General features: G+C 40.7%; 1 protein-coding gene across 1 annotated transcript in view; it reads left to right on the forward strand.

Annotated features, from left to right (window-relative positions):
* The first annotated feature begins 2,400 nt into the window (after positions 1-2,400).
* Positions 2,401-21,841, forward strand: part of SHQ1 (SHQ1, H/ACA ribonucleoprotein assembly factor) — a 102,603-nt gene continuing 83,162 nt past the window's right edge. Inside the window, exons 1-5 of the mRNA XM_047746808.1 lie at positions 2,401-2,658; positions 8,446-8,510; positions 11,557-11,679; positions 12,436-12,596; positions 21,050-21,162. Of these exons, the coding sequence (XP_047602764.1) occupies positions 2,516-2,658; positions 8,446-8,510; positions 11,557-11,679; positions 12,436-12,596; positions 21,050-21,162 (605 nt within the window). The 5' untranslated portion in view covers positions 2,401-2,515. The remainder of the gene's footprint in view (positions 2,659-8,445; positions 8,511-11,556; positions 11,680-12,435; positions 12,597-21,049; positions 21,163-21,841) is intronic.

Here is a 21,841-nt window from a genome sequence, read left to right on the forward strand (position 1 = left end):
CATAGGTCTAAAAAATGATCAAAATAAAAAAATAAAACAATGTAGATTTACATATATAGCGTGATAATGTGCCCATGCACAGACAGATGTAAAGTAACAGGGTACCTAGAAATGTATAAAGAAATAGAAAACGTTCTGCTGAAACCAATAAGACCTTATATGTTAATTAATTGGATTTAAATAAAGATAAAATAGCTATTATTAATATGTTAAATAAAAATGTATGCAAGTGTATCTAGAGGGATTAACTTTGGGGAAGTAGAAGAGGGGACAAAAGTTAGATTGCAGAAGAGGGAAACTTTTCTGTAACATTTTGTTTTTTTAAAAAGAGAATGTATTTAACTTGTGTAATTTACCACTAATTAGAAATACAAAAATAAAATGAACTATCACCTAGAAGTAAAACAACAGAGCCCTGTTATACGGTTGCAACAGTCAATATTTTGTGATATAGCAGATGCAATATATGTTACTTACAAATAACAGCAGTATTGAACCCTATAGTCTGTTTATCTGTATGCAATCCTGTGTGTGTGCATTTGGTCAAATACAGAATAAAATACCTAGGAAGTACACAGCTCTACTTTGTAAAGTGCTTTCACTTATAGTCTCCTCATGGATGGCACAGATTCAGTCTCAGTTATTTCTTTGGTATTAATAATTTAAAAATATTAATGCTTGTGATCTACAGAAATGAGGTCTCCTCATAGAAGTAAAGATTCTTTTTAGACAAGCTAATTTGAAATGATCCAGCCAAAGGCCTATCTCAAGGGAACTCTTGAGAGCTCTGCTAATTCCAAGTTTGCACCAATTCATTTTCAATATTGAGCACCTATTATTTGTTAGGCTCAGTACGGTCTAAAGGAGGATGGCTTGGACTCAGAACATGAAACAGTTGGGTAGGTGGTAATATTGGAGGGAATCAACTCTATAGTATTTTAGAGGCTGGGCCCAGAAATCGGATTCAGTTGGGTTTCAATTCCCACTGCACAACTCACTGCTGTGTGATCCTGTGCAATCCTGGGAAGGATCCTAGAGGCCTACTTCAAAGAGCTGTCAGGAGGCAAATAGGAAATCATTATAAAGGATTTGGCACAGTGCTGGCACAAGGTAAGTATTCAATTAATTCTATTAATTCTTCTGCTACCCAGGAAATTGATGAATGTTTAAAGAGTACTCTTTCAGTTGTTTCACACATAACCTCTTATTTTGTGTTAATCAAAACTCCCAGAGTTAAGCAGATTGCTTTTGATTTTGAGACTTTTGTTTTACTTGCTCCTGCTAATGTTTTCCTAAGTCCTAATTAATATTCAAGATGCATAAAACTTGGAGGTTGTAGAGGTTTTTGAAGTGATCTGGTCCACTCATTACCCCAGAGATGACTCTCACCCCTTTCCACTGACATTTCAAACCAGGAAGTAAATAGTATTTCCCGAATAGTCTCGTTTCTGGTGGAATAACGGGAAATACAACGAGAGGAAGGAAGGCTAAGGGAATATGTAGGGAAAGAGGGAGATGAGTGGGACCGGCATTGGGAGAATCCGAGGAGCATGGACTAAAGGTGTATGGAGAAAAGTGAGAAAAGGCAAGAAGGGATACAAAGGGACAACAATTTGTCAATGCAGGCACTAGCAGGGCTCAAGGATCAGACGTTCTGGGTTCTGATCATTTTAAGGTGCATGATTATAAGATACAGTACTGAACCTCTCTGAGTCGTGTTCTCTGGAGTTCATAGTGCAGGTTAGATGAGGTTAGTGGAGTGGACGCTCCATAAACGAGAATACTCAAGGAATTCGGAAGGGGAGAGAAAGTAGCAGAAAAAGAGAGGGAGAGGGAAAGGGAGAGGAGGAGAAATCAGCAGAGAAACACGGAGAGGGAGGGAGAAAGGGGAGTGGTGACCAGGCAGGTGAGAAGTAAGGGAAACCACAGTAACGACGCTGCTGTGGCTACTGCGGTGACTGCTTCCACACAAGGAGCGTTGACAACTCGCCAGGTGCGTTGTTAGAGCTTTACTTGCATAATTTCACGTTATCTTCACATCTCTAAGGGGCTAGTATCATTGTCATTTTAAAGAAGCGTACTCTGAAACGTAGAGAGGGTTTGTAACTTTCCCAAGAACTCACAGCTGACAGGTGGCCGAGAAGGGATTCAAACGCAGGTCTTTCTACCTGCAAAGCCAATGCTTGTTAAAAATCATCTCTATGGCTCTCGAAACAGGCTTGATGGGTCTGAAGAGGATTCTTGTCCGGATTTCTCCAAGTTATACCCTTGGTTCAATTCCCGCGGTCAGATCCCCGCGCTCCACGCCCTTTCTCCTTTAACAGCGTCTAGTCTCCATGGAAAACGGCGTGGGGGCGGGACTTCCTGCCCCACGCAGGAGCACTTCCGTCTCGAGCCGGAAGCACCCTGGATAGCCGGCTGGGTCCCGGCGCGTGGGACTCGCTGTAGAGTTTGAGTGGCGGGAGCGCGGCGGCTGGGAGCGTGAGCTGCTCGGACGCCGGAGTCCAGCGCAGTCATGCTGACCCCGGCGTTCGACCTCAGCCAGGACCCCGACTTCCTGACCATCGCCATACGCGTGCCCTACGCCCGGGTCTCGGAGTTCGACGTCTACTTCGAGGGGGTCGACTTCAAGTTCTACGCCAAGCCATACTTTCTCAGGCGAGTTCCCGCTGTCCGGCCTTTGGAAGAGCGAATTTAGGGAATTGATTAGTTGATTGATTCATTCATTTTTTACTTACCCATTAGCTGCTTAGCGAGGAAGGAGGAAAAGAGCGAGGGAGTACTCGATTTACCGATTGCCCTTTTCCGAGATTTCCGCAGGTGCTTTTGGTGCTGACGAAGTGACCCGGTCAGGTGTGCGTTCCAGATGCTGCAGAAGCTCGTTTCCGTCTTTAACTTTGTTAAATCCCCACCGCAAAGAGATTTCCAGCCGCTGTAAAACGTGGCGTTTGGAGCCTTATAACCTTTGCTGTTTCTGTCCTGTCAGCCTAGTTAGTTCCCGTGCTTTTTTTCTGTTGTTTTCGTTCTGCGTTGGTCCTCCAGCCTCTCCCCTGCCCTGGGACGGTGCGCGCTGACTTCCCAGCTGACCTGTCCGTTTGACTTTTCTCATTCCCCGTTCTCTTTAGAGTTGTGTCGACGTCTTGGCTGACCGCTCCCCACTTCTTGATATTCTCTCCTTCCTTTGCCTCACGGACACCAAATGAGCCTCGTTCTCCTACCTTTTCTTCGTCTGCTACTTCTCTCATTTTGCCCTTTAATTGTGGCGGTTGTCCATTCTCAATGAGGGCCTGTCAGCACTTGTTTGCATTTTCTCCTTGCAAAACTGTAACAACAGTAGTAACAGCTAACTGTTCATTCAACACACGAAGCAAATTCCGTATGTGTATTTATATGTATCTCATTTCGTCTTGACAGCGCTCTTGGAAATAGGCATTGATATTAGCTGCTGCTGCTGCTGCTTCTTCTTCTTTTTAAGATTTTATTTATTTATTTGACAGAGATCACAAGTAGACAGAGAGGCAGGCAGAGAGAGATGGAGAAGCAGGCTCCCTGCTGAGCAGAGAGCCGGATGCTGGACTCCATCCTAGGACCCTGGGATCATGACCAGAGCTGAAGGCAGAGGCCTTAACCCAATGAGTCACCCAGGCGCCAGATATTAGCTTCTTTTTACAAGTGATGCTGTCGGGTTATTCTTCCTAAAACCTTGTCAGTCCCTTGTCTTTCCCTTGCTTGTTAGGTAAACTCCATTCTCCTAATCTTTCTCCTTCAGGTGTAGCTGCAGCCTCCCTTTCCTGCCCCTGTGCTTTCCTAATAAAAACTGCCTCTTGAGTCAAGCTGGTTCCTTCACTGAGCCTGAACCAGTGTTGCTCCGATTTCCATTAGACCCTGACTTAATGCACCTACTTGTGTAAACTGCACTTTCCTATTTTTTAGTTCATTTATTTTTTATTTTTTAATTTTGTTTCAAGATTTTATTTATTTACTTGACAGGCAGAGATCACAAGTAGGCAGAGAGGCAGAGAGAGAGAGGGAAGCAGGCTCCCCGAGAGCCCAACGCGGGGCTCGAACCCAGGACCCCGCTATCATTGCCTGAGCCAAAGGCAGATACTTTAACCCACTGAGCCACCCAAGTGCCCCTTTAGTTCATTTTTTAACTTTGGTTTGTTTATGTTGGGCTGGATTTTTGGTATCAGGGATATGGTGCTGTCTTGAGTAGTTTACATTCTAGTGGTGAAAGAACAATAAAGGAGCAAATAAACATATAATTAAAAATTGTGGTAAGTGCTCTGTAGGGAGGAGTAAAGTGCAGTGATAGAAAATAAAAGGGAGCCTGTTGAAATGTAATGTGGCCAGGGAAAGACTTTTCTGAAGAAGTGGTATTTAAGGCAAGACATGAAGAGTGGGAGTAAGGTGGTGTGGGTGGTAGTAAACATTTACTGAATTTTTATTTCAGGTCTATACTTTATGTGGATTATTTCATTGATTTTAGGACAGTACTACAAAGTAGTTTCTGTTACTTACATATGTTACAGATGAAGGATCAGAGGCCCAGAGAAAAGATCTTAAATGAGATAGAAATGTAAAATAAAAAATATAATAACAAATTTCAAAGTAGAAACCACTTTGCTTAAATTTGGGAGCTTTGATGAAGACCAAATAAAAGGTTATGTATGAAACAGTTTAAAGAGTGTTCTTGTGGCACCTGGGTGGCTAAGTGGGTTAAGCCTCTACCTTTGGCTCAGGTCGTGATCTCAGGGTCCTGGGATCAAGCCCTACGTCAGGCTCTCTGCACAGCGGGGAGCGGGCTTCCTCCTTCTCTCTCTGCCTGCCTCTCTGCCTACTTGTGATCTCTGCCCGTCGAATAAAGAAATAAAAATCTTTATATTAAAAAAAAAGAGTGTTCTTCACATGGGCTCATTCATTCCTTGGGTATCGGGGGCTTGGGAGTTGGGCACACCTGGGTCTCAGCACACTTAATAGTTCTGGGACTTACAGCAAGTTATTTGGTCTCAGTTTCCTAATTTGTAAAATGGCACTGATATTAGGGATCCTAAAGAGTTGATGTGAAGGTGGAGATAATACATGCATTGGTTTTATTACCATGCCTGGTGATTGCCCAGGCAATCAATTGTTCAACGAACAGTAGATATTTATTACAAGGGCCTACTGTTTCACTTATCTGTTGCTGCATAACCAATCAAACTAAATGCTGTAAAACAATAATTATTTGACTCCCTTGTCCTGGTTGTGTGTCAGGGATTTGGTAAGAGGTTGGTTGGGCTTTTCTGACTTGAGATCTGTAAATCACTTGTAGTCATATGGTGACTGGACCTGGAACAGCAAGGGCCAAAGCAGCTGTGGACTGGTGGAGTGGCTGGGGGAGGGCGCCTCTTTGTGTACTCTCAGGACCTCCCTATATGGTGTCTTTGCATGGTCTAGTTTGTGATTCCTTTGGGGAGGTGGAACTGAAGGTTTCAAAGCCAAGTATTCCAGGGGGCAAGGCAGGTTCATATCACCTTTATGACCTAACCCCAGAAATCACACTGTCACTTCTGCTTTATTGTATTGGTTAAAATATTTCCACAACATGAATTAATTTTTTTAAAACAGTATTTATTTTTTATTTTAATTCCATATATTTAATATATAGTGTTGTATTAATTTCAGGTTTATAGTATATGTGATTCAGCAATTCTGTACACTACATAATACTCATAAATGTACTTTTAATCCCCATCACCTATGTCATCCATCCCCCTTCCCCCTTCCCCTCTGGTAACCACCAGTTTGTTCTCTGTAGTTAAGAGTCTGTTCTTTTTTGGGGCGCCTGGGTGGCTCAGTGGGTTAAGCCGCTGCCTTCGGCTCAGGTCATGATCCCAGGTCCTGGGTTCGAGCCCCACATCGGGCTTTCTGCTCAGCAGGGAGCCTGCTTCCTCCTCTCTCTCTGCCTGCCTCTCTGCCTACTTGTGATTTCTCTCTGTCAAATAAATAAATAAAATCTTAAAAAAAAAAAAAGTCTGTTTTTTTTTTTTTAATAATTTAAAAATTTTTTTTATAAACATATAATGTATTTTTATCCTCAGGGGTACAGTCTGTGAATCGCCAGGTTTACACACTTCACAGCACTCACCATAGCACATACCCTCCCCAATGTCCATAACCTCACCCCTCTCCCCGACCCCCCCCAGCAACCTTCAGTTTGTTTTGTGAGATTAAGAGTCACTTATGGTTTGTCTCCCTCCCAAACCCATCTTGTTTCATTTATTCTTTTCCTACCCCCCTAACCCCCCACGTTGCATCTCCACTTCCTCATATCAGGGAGATCATATGATATTTGTAAGGGTCTGTTCTTTAGGAGCTCGCGGGTGGCTCAGTCTGTTGGTTGGCTGGCTCTTGATTTTGGCTCAGGTCATGCTTCAGGGTTCTGCAAACTAGCCCTGCATCTGGCTCCCTGCTCTATGGGGAGTCTGATTGTCTCCCTCTCCCTATGGCCCTGCCCTACCTTGCTCTTGCTCTCATGCTCTATCTCTCAAATAAATCTTAAAAAAAAAAAAAAAAAAGTCTGTTCTTTGGTTTGTCTCCTCCATTTGTTTTGTTTATTAAATTCCACATATGAGGGGCACCTGGGTGGCTCAGTGGGTTAAAGCCTCTGCTTTCAGCTCAGGTCATGATCCCAGGGTCCTGGGATCGAGCCCCGCATCGGGCTCCCTGCTCAGCGGGGAGCCTGCTTCCTCCTCTCTCTCTCTGCCTGCCTCTCTGCCTACTTGTGATCTCTGTCTGTCAAATAAATAAACAAAATTAAAAAAAAATTCCACATATGAGTGAAATATGGTATTTGTCTTTCTCTGACTTCACGTAACATGATACTCTAGATCCATCCACGTTGTTGCACGTGGCAAGATTTCATTCTTTTCCATGGCTGAAGTAATATTCCATCGTGTGTGTGTGTGTGTATGTGTGTGTATACACACCACATCTTTATCCATTCATTTATTGATGGACGCTTGCAAGCTTACTCAGTTTTAAGGGGAGAGGACCTAAACCCTACAGTTGGGAGGAGTGATGTGATACAGGCTATCTTTGAAAATAGAGTTCGCTACAGTATACCAGAGGTGAATAAAACCTTCCTCATCTCCTTGAGAAGTTGGGTGACAGATCTGTGAACAGATAGGATTTCACTCTCACACAGTAAGAATTTAACTCTATACTTAGAGTTTAGGAAAAGAAAGTTGGTATTAATAGAGCACATCTTTGGAATGCTTACTTACTTCCACGCACTGGGCCCTTTGCATTATTCTTTCCTTCTCACAGTAACCCTGGGGTAGAGTCTGTTATTTTTCTCTTTTTACAATATGAGCTTTGAAGCTGATTAACTTGTACAAAGAAAGTTGTAGAGGTGGTAAATGTCAGAGCTGGGACTCAATTCAAATTCTGATAGTAAAGTTAGTGTTTGTCATCATTATAACAAGCAAATTTATGCATTAAACTAACTCCTTCTGTTGGGTTTAGAAGGGATTTTGGTTTGGAAATGCACTGTGGCTCCAGGAAGCATTAACATCAAAGGTAACTAGGTTGTGAAGCCCTGGGCCTTTGGGACTTGCCAAGTTTTGATGGTGATGATGGTGATGATGATGATGATGATGATGATGGTAGAATAGGGACCAGAGGGCAGCGGGGAAAGGAAAGGAACCTCACATTTGAAGTTTGGAATGGAGTGGAAGCTGGTCTGATAGGTGGTACCAGTGAGTTTATTTAGCTGGTGTCAGGCACCAATAGAAGTTTTTTCAAAAGAAAAGTGATGGTCTGGTTTCCATTTTAGAAAAGTTCTTCTGGGGCCTCAGTGGAGGACTGAATGAAGAGAGTAAAACTGGAAACAGGGAAATCAGTTCATCTCCTTTAGTGTGAAAGAAGGGGAAATCTCTGTATAGTAATAATGAGACTTGAGAAACATACTTTTTTTTTTTTAAAGCAGTATTTTGCCCAAAATAAACAATTGGCCTTGGTATTTATTGTTTTCCATTTTTAAAATTCTTTTTAGTGGAGGAAGGAGCCAGTTAGTCCATCTTTTTTGAGCCACTGCTGTGGCACCAGGTATATTAACAAGTTTCTATTCATTAGGAAGATGAAAGTACTGTAACAATAGTGGTAACTAGTATTTATTGTGGCTTTTTCTTAAGTATTACTTTTTTTTCTTTTCCCCCATTCAGTATTGCTTTTATTGGTGACTAGGGAGTTTCAAACAGAATGATGAGTCATCTGTGATTTCTTGTTTCTCAGCTAGGAAAGAGATGGAAGTTATTTTGTTTGTAAAATATTAAAGAAATGCTGAGGAATTGCCTTTTAGAATGGTTGATAGACTTCAATGGCAAATGTATACTGTCATTAGTGGTCACTTATTATACTTTATGCTTTAAAGACTTAATGAAGTCTTAATTTAAATCGCAGATTAACCCTTCCTGGAAGAGTTGTGGAAAATGGAATCGAACAAGGATCCTATGATACAGATAAAGGTATTGCTTTTGGAATTTTGTTAGTTTTTTCTTTGGATTCTTTCTGTTAGAATAACTATGTTGTAATCCTTTGAGACATGATGGTGACCTTTAGATATTTTGCAGATACAGTCTGTCCTGGTCATACTTTCTTGTTTCTTAACAAGCGCAGTGCCCATTATTCATGGATTTCTTAATAGGTACAGTTTTCTCAGTCCTTTAAAATACTTCACAGTTTTTTTTTAAAGTTACTTAAATACTCTGTTTCTTTTTTCTGGAAGTTTATTTTCTACTTCCCCTATTTTATTTTATTTTTAAAAAGATTTTATTTCTTTATTTGTCAGAGAGAGAGGGAGAGAGAGAGCACAAGCAGGGGGAGGGGCTGAGGGAGAAACAGACTCTTCACTGAACTAGGTGCCTAATTGTGTGGCTCAATCTTATGACCCTGGGATCATGACCTGAGCTGAAGGCAGAGGCTTAACAGACTGAGCTATCCAGGCGCCCCATCCATTTAAAAGTCAGATTATGTGAGGTGATTGGTTACAAAAGATGTGGGTGATTTTTAAAATTAAATTTTTTTTTTAAAGATTTTATTTATTTGACAGAGAGAGAGATCACAAGTAGGCAAAGAGGCAGGCAAAGAAGAGAGGGGGAAGTAGGCTCCCCGCTGAGCAGAGAGCCCGATGCAGGGCTCTATCCCAGGACCCTGAGGTCATGACCTGAGCTGAAGGCAGAGGCTTTAACCCATTGAGCCGCCCAGGCGCCCCTAAAATTAAATTTTTAAAATTAAGAAGATGTGGGCATTTTTCTTGTGTGCTTTTCGAACTTAAAATCTAATAACATGTAGGTAGGAGAGAAACTGTGCAAAGGTGGCATTTAAAGGCTGACTGAATTTTCTTTTCATGATTGATAAGCTCTTCATTTCAGCTATCCTTGAAACCATTTATTTTGCTTTTGGGGAAGCTACTAGATTTTCCTTTATCCATGGATCTCATCAATAAGATACTTGTTTATTTATCAAGTGAATATTTATTGATCTCAGTAAACTAGGGTAAGGGAGGAAGGATGGCATGAAAGAGTTAAATGACAAAGTTGTAACCCGTAACACAGTAATTAATGTGATAATGAAATATGATGAAACTACCTTTCTAGGTAGTAAAAGTAGTACCTGCTTTTAATTGCAGGTAAGTTGCATATTGAAACAAATTTATTAAATTTTAAAAGTACCCAGGGGTTTAGGAGAGTTGTATTTGGGTTGAGTTGTATTTGATATACACTTGAACCCTAAATAACATGGGTTGAACTGTATAGGTCCACTTATATGCAGATTTTTTTCAATAAATATAATACCATACTGTAAATGTATTTTCTCTTATGATTTTCTTAATAGCATTTTCTTTTCTTTTTTCTTTTATTATTTTTAAATTATATTTAAATTTAGTTAATTAGCATATAGTTTATCATTAGTTTCAGATGTAGAATTTAGTGATTCATCAGTTGCGTATAACACCCAATGCTCATTACATCACGTGCCCTCCTTAATGCCCATCATCCAGTTACCCCATCCTGGCACCCACCTCCCCTCCAGCAACCCTCAGTTTTGTTTCCTGTGGTTAAGAGTCTCTTATAGTTTGTCTCCCTCTCTGTTTTTGTCTCATTTTATTTTTTCTTCCCTTCCCCTATGCTTCCTCTGTTTTGTTTCTTAAATTCCACATTTGAATGAAATCATATGGTAATTGTCTTTCTATGATTGACTTATTTTGCTTAGCATAATACCCTCTCATTCCATCCAGGTTGTTGCAAATGGTAAGATTTCATTTTTTTTAATGGCTGAGTAATATTCCATTGCATGTATATATACCACATCTTCTTTATCCTTTCATCTGTTGATGGACATGTGGGCTCTTTTCCATAGTTTGGCTAGTGTGGACATTGTTGCTATAAACATTGGGGAGCAAGTGACCCCTTGAATCACTACGTTTGTATCCTTTGGGTAAATACCTAGTAATGCAATTGCTGGGTCATAGGATTGCTCTATTTTTAACTTTTTGAGGAACCTCCATACTGTTTTCCAGAGTGGCTAGATCAGCTTACATTTCCCCCAACAGTGTAAGAGGGTTCCCCTTTCTCTGCATCCTAGCCAACATCTGTTGTTTCCTGACTTGTTAATTTTAGCCATTCTGCCTGGTGTGAGGTGGTATCTCATCTTTTATCTTTATTGTAGCAAGAGCACAATATATAATACATACAGCATACAAAGTATGTGTTAATCAACTGTGTTATTGATAAGGCTTCCTTTCAACAGTAGGCTATTAGATGTTAACTTTTTGGGGAGTCAGGTTATACACAGATTTTTACCTGTACAGGGGGATAGGCCCTAAGCCCCATGTTGTTCAAGGATCAACTGTATTAGAGTATGGTTAAGTACAATGAAAAAGGTAAAATATTTTAAAATTCGGAGTAGTATATAATGTAATATAAGTTCATGGGGGGAACCTGGAGGAAGCGGATAAGCCCAGTCAGGGAAAGAAAAGAAGTATATAGATAGAATTTGAGTATGCCTTAGACTTTGGGGCTATGTCTCTGGCGATATCAGAAAACTTTATTAGGCTATAATTCCTTTAAGATTTTGTGTGTTTTTGGAACTGCTGCTATTCATTAGATCAGATATTCAGATTTTTTTTCCCTTTAAGTCCAGAAGTAAATGTTTTAAGTGGCTATGGGCTAATTCTAAGCTACTACCTTTTCAGGCAATGAAATTTTAGAGGTTTTGACTTAGACTTTAATATGATCAGTAGGTTAAGGGGATACTGTGTAAGACTAAAACATTCTGCAGCTTTAGCAGATTAATTTCTTATAGAGGTCACAGCTGAATCAGTGATTCTGAAAAACCCTATTTGAGCCTTGTACTATCCTGGTTTTTATTCACTGACTGTGTAATAAGGACATAATTTTGGAGCCCTATAAAATAGAATTATAATTTACCAAGATATGTATTTCTCAGATTTATTTGTGAAGTCTTTGAATTTTTAAATAGAGCTAAGTGTAAAATAAATTTATCTTTAAGGAATTTTTACCATTCGATTGCCCAAAGAAATTCCTGGCCAGCATTTTGAGGGGCTGAACATGCTAACTGCTCTTCTGGCACCAAGAAAATCCAGGACTGCGAAACCACTTGTGGAAGAAATAGGTATGTGTATTGCAGTTAAGAAGAAATAAAGATAAATAGAATATTTGGAATGCTGTGTGTTTCTAGGGGAAAAAGAGATATAGCAGATAGGAAATTGGAGGAAAATCCTTCAGGTGATAAGGTAAGGACATCACATGAAAATGCAAAATAGCTCATTTGGTGACATAATTTAAAGACAAAAAGAACCAGTATCTGAGTCATGTTTTTGGACCAGGCAAAACAGCATCTCAGTCTTTTGCAAAACCATGGCTTCTCGAGCTTAGATCAGAGGTTTATAATTCAGTGAGTTGCATAAAATGAATACCACCTAGGTCAAGAAATGGAACATTTCCAATACCTTGGAATCCTACCCGGAGCCTCCTTCTAGTCACTTCTCCCTCCCTCCCTCTCAAGGTTACCACTACCCTCAGTTTGGCTTGCTTTTGAATTGTCTATAATTCAGATGGTATGTGTTCCTTTTTGTCTGGTTTCTTTCACTTCATATTTTTGTGAGATTTATCCATCTATAGCTAAAGTTTGTTTGTTTTCATTGCATTTGTCATTTATACATCCATCCTGATATTGATGGGACTTTGGGTTTGTTTTTGTTTTGTTTTGTTTTTTTGCTATTAAAAATAGTGGGCTCCACATATTCTTACATATCTCTTTTGGTACACGTGGGCAGGTATTTTTTTTCCCCAGTACTTTTTATCCACCCCCCCCAAGTTGTACCTAGGGAATCCAGTACTAAAACAAATTAATATTTAACACGTTCAGGTGCATCTGAGGTTTCTGAGGGAGGAGTAGAAGATGAGGATGAAGAATTCGAATGGGAAATTGAACAGTCCCCCTATGAAGAGGCATCGGAAAGTGCTCTGAATCCTCAGTACTGCTATGGCTTTGGAAATTTACGCTCTGGAGTGTTTCAGCGGTTACAGGTATATTGTCTTTCTAAAACACGTTGGCGCATAGGGTTTTACCATTTGGCTATTTTAATTTCAGTTGTGCTCCTAGTTGGAGGTTTCTTATGAAGACTGTAGGAGGTGACGTATTTAGAGCACAAATCACAGCTTCTTGTATGTAGTGGTGACACAGATGTTTGTTCTTTTCCATTGCTCTGGGTGTTCTTCCCCCTCATACTGTGCTTACAGATGTCAGATGTCCTGTTACTTTCTTTTTTCCCCACTTCATTCAGTATTCTAGACATGAAGTTTCCAAAATACAAAACGGAACTCCTCTCTCCTCATACTTCCTGGAAATCTTTGTTTTATACTTCTGAAAAAGGAAAATTATTACCTGATGTCTCTTCTGTTTTACAAATATAAACGAGACAGAATGTTCCCAGTGAGAGTGAATTTGTGTCTTTTGATCAAATTGTTTGGTTCTTGGTGTACAGTAGGCACTTTTGTCTATTTACTCTTGGTGGGGGTTGAATGTAATCTCTTGTTAAAACCCGATCATTTGTCAGTTAGGCTAAAAAGGAATGACATCACTCTCTCTTCCTCAAAACACATAGGAAATTCTACTTTATTTAAGACTATGCGGGGAGAATGAAATGGAGAGGAGATTTTGAACTATTTTGTCCCCATGTTTTTTTACAGAAAATGCATCTTTACAATGTTATATAATGAAAGTGTGAACCATTAACTTGGGTTTTTTTTTTTTTTTCTTAAGTGAAAGAAACCAAAATAAACTGCCTTTTTTTTTTTTTCAACTTTATCCCTGCCTAGGGAGAGGATGTTAAATCTGTCTAGAGTGTGGCTTATTGTAGTAAGACGTCTTTGAATATACTAAGAAATGGCTAACCCACTCCTCCTGTTGTTTAGATTTGGGATGATGGGCCAGTTATGTGACTACAAACAAGTCTTATCTCCTCTTTGTCAAATAGGGATAAATTTGCTCACCTACTTTGTACGGCCACTTAGAAAACTAAAGGAGATACTACTTTGTGAAAACTCTTAGGAAAAAAAAAAAAGAGTAAGACACTAGAAAGACTTCTGCCCTTGAAAAATATAAGATGTGCTTGAAACTCCTTAAAGAGAACAAAATTGGGATTTACTTGAGCAGATAATGCTGATTAGATACTCCCTTCAAAACCCTTTTCTGCTTTTTTTCTGAATTATGGTCTCTCCATATTCTCTCTCCCTGATCACATTCCCTGGTCATCTCTGAGGTAGTAAGAATAGAGTCTGTTTCGTCTACGCAGAACTACAGTGAATGGACCTCAGTTGGTTAGCTGAAAGCCACTCTCTGGTCAGTCAGTTGTGGGCTTACCTGTCTGAAGCTCTAAATGAATAATTCAAGTCATGCAGGCTAAGTACAGATTGTACATTCTGATTGAATGTCATTTCTGAGGCTGGGGAACTTGGTTTCTTGCCACTGCCGTTGAGGAAAGATCCTTTCAAGGGATTTCTGCCAGTTTGATGAGAAGCTGCCAGAATGCTGTAATGTGAGCCTAAGCCAGGTCCTTTAAGTCACAGGTTCTTGTGTCTGTTGAAGATGTTCAATAAGTAATTGAGGTTTATTTAAAAAAAAATTATTTTGAAATACACTTTATGTCTTTCTGAATGTCTTAACTAAGGCACTAAATCTCTAGGTACCTATCACCCAGCTTAAAAAGTAAAAACATCTCCATAGTTGGAGCCCCTCATTGCATCATGCTGTTTCCCCCTCAGAAGTGAACCACTGAATTTGATGTTTATTATTCCCAAGCATTTAGTTTGATTATCTAAAGTCTTTTGACTGTTCAAATTTTAATTGAATGAACATTCCTATTCTAAACAGTTGGAATGCATATTTTCCTTCACATAGGATAAAAAAAAAGATCTTTGGGAGATCATGTGAGAACACTGAGGGATGATGTAACTAGTAATACTAGTACAGGCTCATAACTCACGTCTGTAGTATGGGGATCACAGAAAGTTCTGGAAATAAACACTTTTTTAAAATATTCAGTTTGTTAGCAAAACCTGATCTGAACTGATGTTTTTCAGTAGTTTTTTAAATCCCACTTGGTAGGCATATGGCACAGATTTTGCCATAGAAATAGTAATGCATTTGAATATGGGGTGCTGCTTCAGATTTAGAGGGGGTTAAATAAAATGTGGAATGTATGTGTACCATGTTACTTTTTGAAACTCTTCAAAGAGTCTGAATCCTGAAGTCCCTCTCCTGCTGGGTAGGAAATGTGGACCTCCAGTGTCTGTGTATCGACACCTAACAGCTACTGATTATGTCCCTGTGTGGGGCACTGTGCGGGGCTCCACGTGACTGTTCCATGCTGGTATTGTTGCTCTTATTCATCTACCTTTTACCAATGGATGAACCAGTAGATACCTGTAGGCTTTAAAGAATTAGCATATTTTCTTACATGAATAAAATTAGAAGACTATGGTGTCCTTCATGACATTAGGAATGACTCATTTTTATTTATTTATTTATTTGCCAGAGAGACAGTGAGAGAGGGAACACAAGCAGGGGGAGTGGGGGAGGGTGAAGCAGGCTGCCCTGCTGAGCAGAGAGCCCTATGCGGGGCTTGATCCCAGGACCCTGGGAACATAACCTGAGCCAAAGGCAGAGGTTTAATGACTGAGCCACCCAAGAGTCTCTGTATTTTTGAGAGAGGGAAAGAACGTGTGCCGGGGGAGGGGCAGAGGGAGAGAGAGAATCTCAAGCAGGCTCCCCATTGAGCACAGAGCCCGATGTGGGGCAGGGTTTGATCCTACAACGTGAGACCACAAGCGGAAATTAAGAGTTGGCTGCTTAACAGACTGAGCCATTCAGGCTCTCCCCCGTTCCCCCTGTGACATTAGGAAATATGAGAAGTTTCAAAAATTCTAGGTAAACCAGAGTGCACTGTCTCTTGGATATTAAGGTAGATGTGTTTTATGAGTTAGTGGCACAAAAATCTCACATACTTGGTATTTCTCACAGAATTCGTCTGCATTTGTGACTGCTGTATTTGTGACAGTCACACCATGTGGTTAAAAACTGAGTAATCATGTAAGGTTGGTGGTATCTCTTTCTGCTAGTGGAGCAGCTGGGAGAAACTGAAGTGATTGCTGCACTAAGAAATTTGAGAACATCTCTTCTACTTTCAAGTGACGTATTTAAGAAACGTCACCATTTTCTCAAATACTGTTTTCTCACAAGTTTAAAGTTTCTCTCATTCTGCCTTTGGGTGAGACAGTATCCATGAAGTTTTGCTGATGGCTCATATTTTACTCATTTTTTTCCCAGTCTGTTTTTTCACCCTTAAATGAAAAATAGCTCTGTTTTCTCTGATGATAAAAGCTGTATAAGTTCATTACAAAAGTATAACAAAGAAAGAAACATTCATAATTCCAAGACCCAAGTATCTTCTCTTAATTGAAAAATTTAACCCTTTATGGGGAGGTTTAGTCTTTCATATTTTTTCCCTCCAACCATTTACATTTGCTTGGAGACTTCTGTATTTCATACTGATAATGAAAAGAAGATTTTTTTTTTTGCTGAAACAAATTCTTTTTAACGTATCTCCTACCCTCCCCCCTTCCCTTTTTCCTTTCCCTTCTGAAATTGCTGCCAGCCACCAGGGCGCCTTTGGAAAACCGCCCTGGCTGCTCAAAGTCAGGCCTTCACAACAAGCTTGAGGGCGGTAGTGGCTGCCAGGAGCAACAGTCCTAGAGTCTCCGGGCGCCGGCCCAGCAAGCTCCCGGGACTGCTGCTGCCAGCAGCCATAGGACGCTGGCTTGCTGGCCCTGTCCTTCCCTCAGCTGCACCAGGAGACCTACTGGCCAGATGTGCACACAGGTCTTCATTTTCTATCTGGAGATTCTCTGCCCTTGCTGTGCCAAGACTTAACATAAGCCTGATTGAAATCCTGCATGACTTTTTCTTGGCAATACCCCTCTTCAAATGGCTCTCCTAACAGGGGCCATAACAGTGCTTTAGAAAAGAGAGAGAATCACTTCCGTTCTGCTGTAGCTGGACATGTCCCAGCCTCTTACCTTTCTGCCTTTGGTTGATTGATGCCATAGACGGGTTGTCCTGCTCCAGGCTAACTTTGCTTTGTAGTTTGTTCTGGTTCCTCTTGAGGGTCCAGTTGGAACAGGGCGACTGTGTGTGACTGTGGATAGGACGAGCCCGGTGGGGCTTGTGCTGCCGTGGACATTAGTGTTTTTTGGGCTACAGGCTACATAGCTACATGTGGAAGTCCTAAGTCTGGAAGCCAGAGGGAAGAGGAAGGAGAGAGAAAGGATAGCTGCATTCTTACTATCTAATTCCCATTCCCCTGAGAGCAGGAACCTTGTCTTTGTGTTTATTTCTGAATCTCTAGCACCCCAAGCAGGCCCTCATACAGTATTTGCTGAATGAATGATTTAATATTGAAGGCCAGGAACAGTGCTAGGGATACAGTGAGGAAAAAGATTGACTAGACTCCTGTCCTTGTGGAATCTTCTAGTGGGGGGATAGAGAGTAACCATGTAAGCAATAAATAAGAGAATTTCAGATAGGGACAAGTGAAGGAGAGGAAAGAGTGATGTGAGAGCCCGGGGGGCCAGGGGAGGGCAGGGGATAGGGTGACCACTTTGGCAAGGATGCCCAGAAAAGGCCCCTTGGAGAAGGTGGCATTTGCACGGAGTCTTGAATGATGAAAAGTGTACTGTAGATGCTAAGACTCAGAGTTCTAGAAATGGAAGATGTGCTATGTAGATTTGAGCTGGGGGATTTGAGCCAGAAGGAGAAGGTAGGTGAGGGTGAAGTGCATTACAGGGGCTGGATTATGCAGAGCTGTGAGCTGTGGGGAAAGTCCATTTTTTTTTCAGTGCATTTAGTATTTTGAAATGCCCATGGTTCTTTTAGTCCATTTATCCTTTGAAATGTAGAGATACCCACAGAAGCTCCCAGATTATACCCCGCTTGTGACCTTATATCTTGTCTAGGTGAAATAATGGAGCGGCACTTTTTAATCTCTTTTTTCTTTTTATTGCTGTGGGGAAGTAAGGAAATGGCAGGGGAGGGAGGATAGGTAGTCTCAGTAGGAAAGTATCCAGGGAGTAACAGGGAACAGTAGTGGGACAGGCAGACAGAAAGAAAGGAAGAAAACGGTATTGAATGTACCAAGCCCTGTACTTGATGCCTTACTCAAATTATTTCATTAATCCTCATCGTAGCTTGTAGACAGAAGGATGCTCCTTTCCACCCCATTCCCTAAGATGTCTGTGTGCCAGTCCCCAGAGCATGGGAACATGTCACATTATGTGGCGGAAGGAACTTTGCACATGTGATTAACTTAAGGATCTTGTGATGGGCAGATGATTGAGCACGATCCAGGTGGGTCCTGTCTAATCCTGGGGTCTTTGAAGAAGGAAGTAAGAGAGTCCAAGTGGGAAAAGAGATGGCCATGTGGCGATGGAAGCCGAGGGAGGAAGGGCATTGTCATGGAGGCCACCAGCCAAGGAATAAGAAAGCCACCCTCCAGGATGGAAGAGACGAAGCAAGTGATTCTCCCCTAGAACCTTGAGCAGGAACCAGCCCTGCCCTTCCCTTGTTTGAGCCTGGGGACACTGATTCTGGACCTCGGAGCTCCGGAACTAGAAGAGGATATGTTTGTGTTGTGACCACTAAGTTTGTAGTAACTTGTTACAGCAAGAGGAGAGTAGTACCCAGCCCCTCGATGGAGGTATGACCAGACACGTTCACAGAAAGGAAGCTGAGGTCCAGGGAAGTTGCACAGTTAGACTAGAGCAGTCTTTGTCTGACTGCACAGTCTCGGTTTCTCTGATGCATCACGCTGCTTTCAGAAATATGTGTGTGTGTGTGTGTGTGTGTGTGTGTTCTGTACACGTGGGTACGTGCAGGGAGCTTCTTGGGGTAAGGAGGAAAGGAACTGGGTGACTCATTCGTACTGGGGAGGAGGACTTGGGGTTTGTGGGCAGGAAACGACTCTCATAGTAATCTAGCTGAGGTGAGTCCTATGTGTACAGTAGAACTGGGCTTCTTCCCCCAGAGCCTACATCAGTACCCTTTCCAGCTCTGTGTCTGGGGGAGCTAATGGCAGGCGGGTGAGCAAGTAGTGAAGAGAGGAAGAGTCCAGATTATCTTGCTTGGAGAAGAGATGTTTCTGGTGGATTAAAATGGAGCTATGAAAGCATTTTCCCATGGAAACATTGCCACGGGGTTGTTATACTGTTTGTATCTAGAGTACTCTATTTAAAGTTTATTGTGAATTGAATAAACTTGCGGGTTACCAGGAGCATGTAACTACTATTTTTATAATAGTATTTCTATAGGAAAATACGGTCTTATTTCCCAAAAGCGATTGTAAAGGAACTTTTGGAATGTAAAATTTTATTTGGGAACCACCAGTAATCAGGTTTTTGCCTAGAATGTTTGTAGTTAGAAGTATTAACATGTTCTGGTTGTGACTTCTATAAAGTTCTGTGGACCCTTTTGCAGTATTAGTATGTGCTTTGTTTTAAATGTTGATACTCGAGCTGAGTGGATTGTGGTAGGAACAAGTGAGTTTTTTTTTTTTGTTTGTTTTTTGTTTTTTTAGGCACAAATTTTGATTGTGTGTATCCTAGTGTCTCCTTGGCTCCTTCAGTTTAGGTCATTTCTTGGCAGGTAATTTACCTTACAGCTCTCAACTCTGAGCCTGGTTATCAGGCACTAACCTCTCTTCCATTTACAAATCTTGTTTTCAGTTTGACTTTACCACTCTGTCAAGTTATTTCTCTTGATTTCTTTTAGCTAATACAGTTGAAGGTTCTTCCAAATTCCATACTTCTCACTTAGGGTAACTGGAATGGGGAGGTTGAACAAAGAAAAAAAGGTGTAGCTTTAGGAATATTTTGCATTGTGTGAGGTTTTTTGGCTTCATCATTCCAACCAAAAGAAAAAAAAAACTCCATGGTATCCCAGACAGTTTTCCTACTCTACCTGTTTTCTGTAGGATTTGGCCTAGGACACGTGCTACATATCAATGTGTATATATCCAGGTAAAGATTTTTACAGTAAAGCTGAATATTACTTAGGATTAGATTTTTAAATTTGAAAATAGAAAGTCATATACATTTAAATTGCCCTTAAAAATTCTTAAATCTGCTTATAAAGTAGAATGCACACAGTTTTATATATAAGTTTTATTTGGTAATCCTTATTGAGACCAGCTGACTTAGACCTTAGGAAGAAACAAAAGGGAAGTCTTTGTGTAGATGTTCAAACCATTGATATTCAAACTGTTTTGCCTATTGAAAGAAGATAATTTTCAGAGTGCCTGGGTGGCTCAGATGGATAAGTGACTGACTGCCTTTGGCTCAGGTTATGATCTCCAGGTCTTGGGCTTGAACCCTGTGTTGGGTGGGCTCCCTTCTTATCAGGGAGTTAGCTTCGCTCTCTGCCTCTCCCTGCTGCTCGTGCTCTGTCTCTGTCTCTCTCAAATGAATAAATAAATTTTTTAAAAATATTTTATTTATTTATTCGTCAGTGAGAGAGAGCGCATGAGTACAAGCAGGGTGAGCGGCAGGCGGAGGCAGAGGGAGAAGCAGACTCCCCACTGAGCCGGGAGCTTAATGTGGAACTTGATCCCAGGACCCCGGGATCATGACCTAAGCTGAAGGCAGACAGTCGCTTAACCGACTGAGCCACCCAGGTGTCCCTGAATAAATGAAGTCTTAAAAGAAAGAAAGAAAAAAGACAATTTGCAGTGATACAAACAGACTTTTATTTAACACTTCAGGAAGCAAACGGTCTCCATTCAGAGAATTACAAAATGGGGCCAAAGGTGGAAAGCTTTTATAGGATAAAGAATAAAGAACAAGGAAGAGAAAGATAGGAAGTATCTGATTGGTCACACGGTCCACCGAGTTTGGGGTGAGAATAAACAAGGAAGGAAGTATAGCGCCCAAGGTTGGCTTGGCCTCTGGAGATTAGCTGACTAGGTGTAGTGCATTTCTGGTCGAGCAGAGTTTTACAGGCATGTAAAAGTTATCTAAATTTTTTTTTTTTGCTGATGTGGCAGGACCACCTCCATCTTACTGGCTAGAAATTTATTTAAACATGCTGTTAATAACTTTCAAATTTCTATGAGTAAATGGGGAAGAGATGAATTAAATGTTCCTACTTGCTTACACAGGTTTGTTGTTTTTTTTTTTTAATGGTAAACTTTTATAGCTCTAATATATATTGATCACTTTGTTGTAAGGATTAAATGAGATAATTTATGTGAAAGTGTCCAGCGGGGCCTGGCAAGTAATAGGTATTTAACAAACATTTGTTGGATTTGAATTGAAATGTCACAGGTAGTACGATTAGATGGTTCCTTTGTTTTGGCCTTTTGTGCAAAATTAGATTTTTCAATGATGGCATGGGAGATAGCAATTATTCTTTCTTTTCTGTTTGTTCTTAGGATGAATTGAGTGATGTTATTGATATTAAGGATCCAGATTTCACTCCTGCAGCTGAACGAAGGCAGAAACGCCTGGCTGCTGAGCTGGCCAAATTTGATCCTGATCATTATCTGTGAGTACCGAGTTTTTTGAGGATTAAGGGTTTGACTTGACATTGACTTGAAAATTTTTGAATGTCTTTTTAAGTATGCTAGGCATGTGGTCTTGGGATTCTAGAAATTAGTGATGGCTCAGAACCTTAACTGACATTTGAATTAACCTACAAACTTACGCTTCTGTGATCTTTGTAAGGTGTGCTTCTCAGGAGGTCATGCTGGCAATGGAGAACTCTTAGTGTACTTCTTTATGTGTTTTCTCGCGAGGCTGCAAAGTAGAACACAGCATTCATGAGAGTATTTTTAGTTCTTTTCAGTAGACTTTTTGTTGCAATTAACGGTATATGTAAATGAAAAGATGTTTTAGTTTCTTTAAGAATTTGAATCTACATGTCCTGCATTTCTTGGCTGATCCAGGGTATTCCCAACACTTGATCTGCGAGCACCTGTAATTGAAGATCTGAGTCTAATTAACAAATAATTATTCATTGTGGTAGGGTATAAATAAAATCTAATTTTAAGTTTGCTGTATTTCCCATCTGCTTTAATTATGTCTTTCATCACAGTGTGTCTCTGTCAGGCTTGTATTTGCCTAATAAGCTTATCTAGTTAATGGATAGGTAAATAATCACTTGAGACATTGTGATGTCTCTCACTGGCCATGAATAGTAGCACTTCTTCCAAGTAAGGGATTGT

This window comes from Lutra lutra, chromosome 1, assembly GCF_902655055.1.
Source record: "Lutra lutra chromosome 1, mLutLut1.2, whole genome shotgun sequence".
Taxonomy (NCBI): domain Eukaryota; kingdom Metazoa; phylum Chordata; class Mammalia; order Carnivora; family Mustelidae; genus Lutra; species Lutra lutra.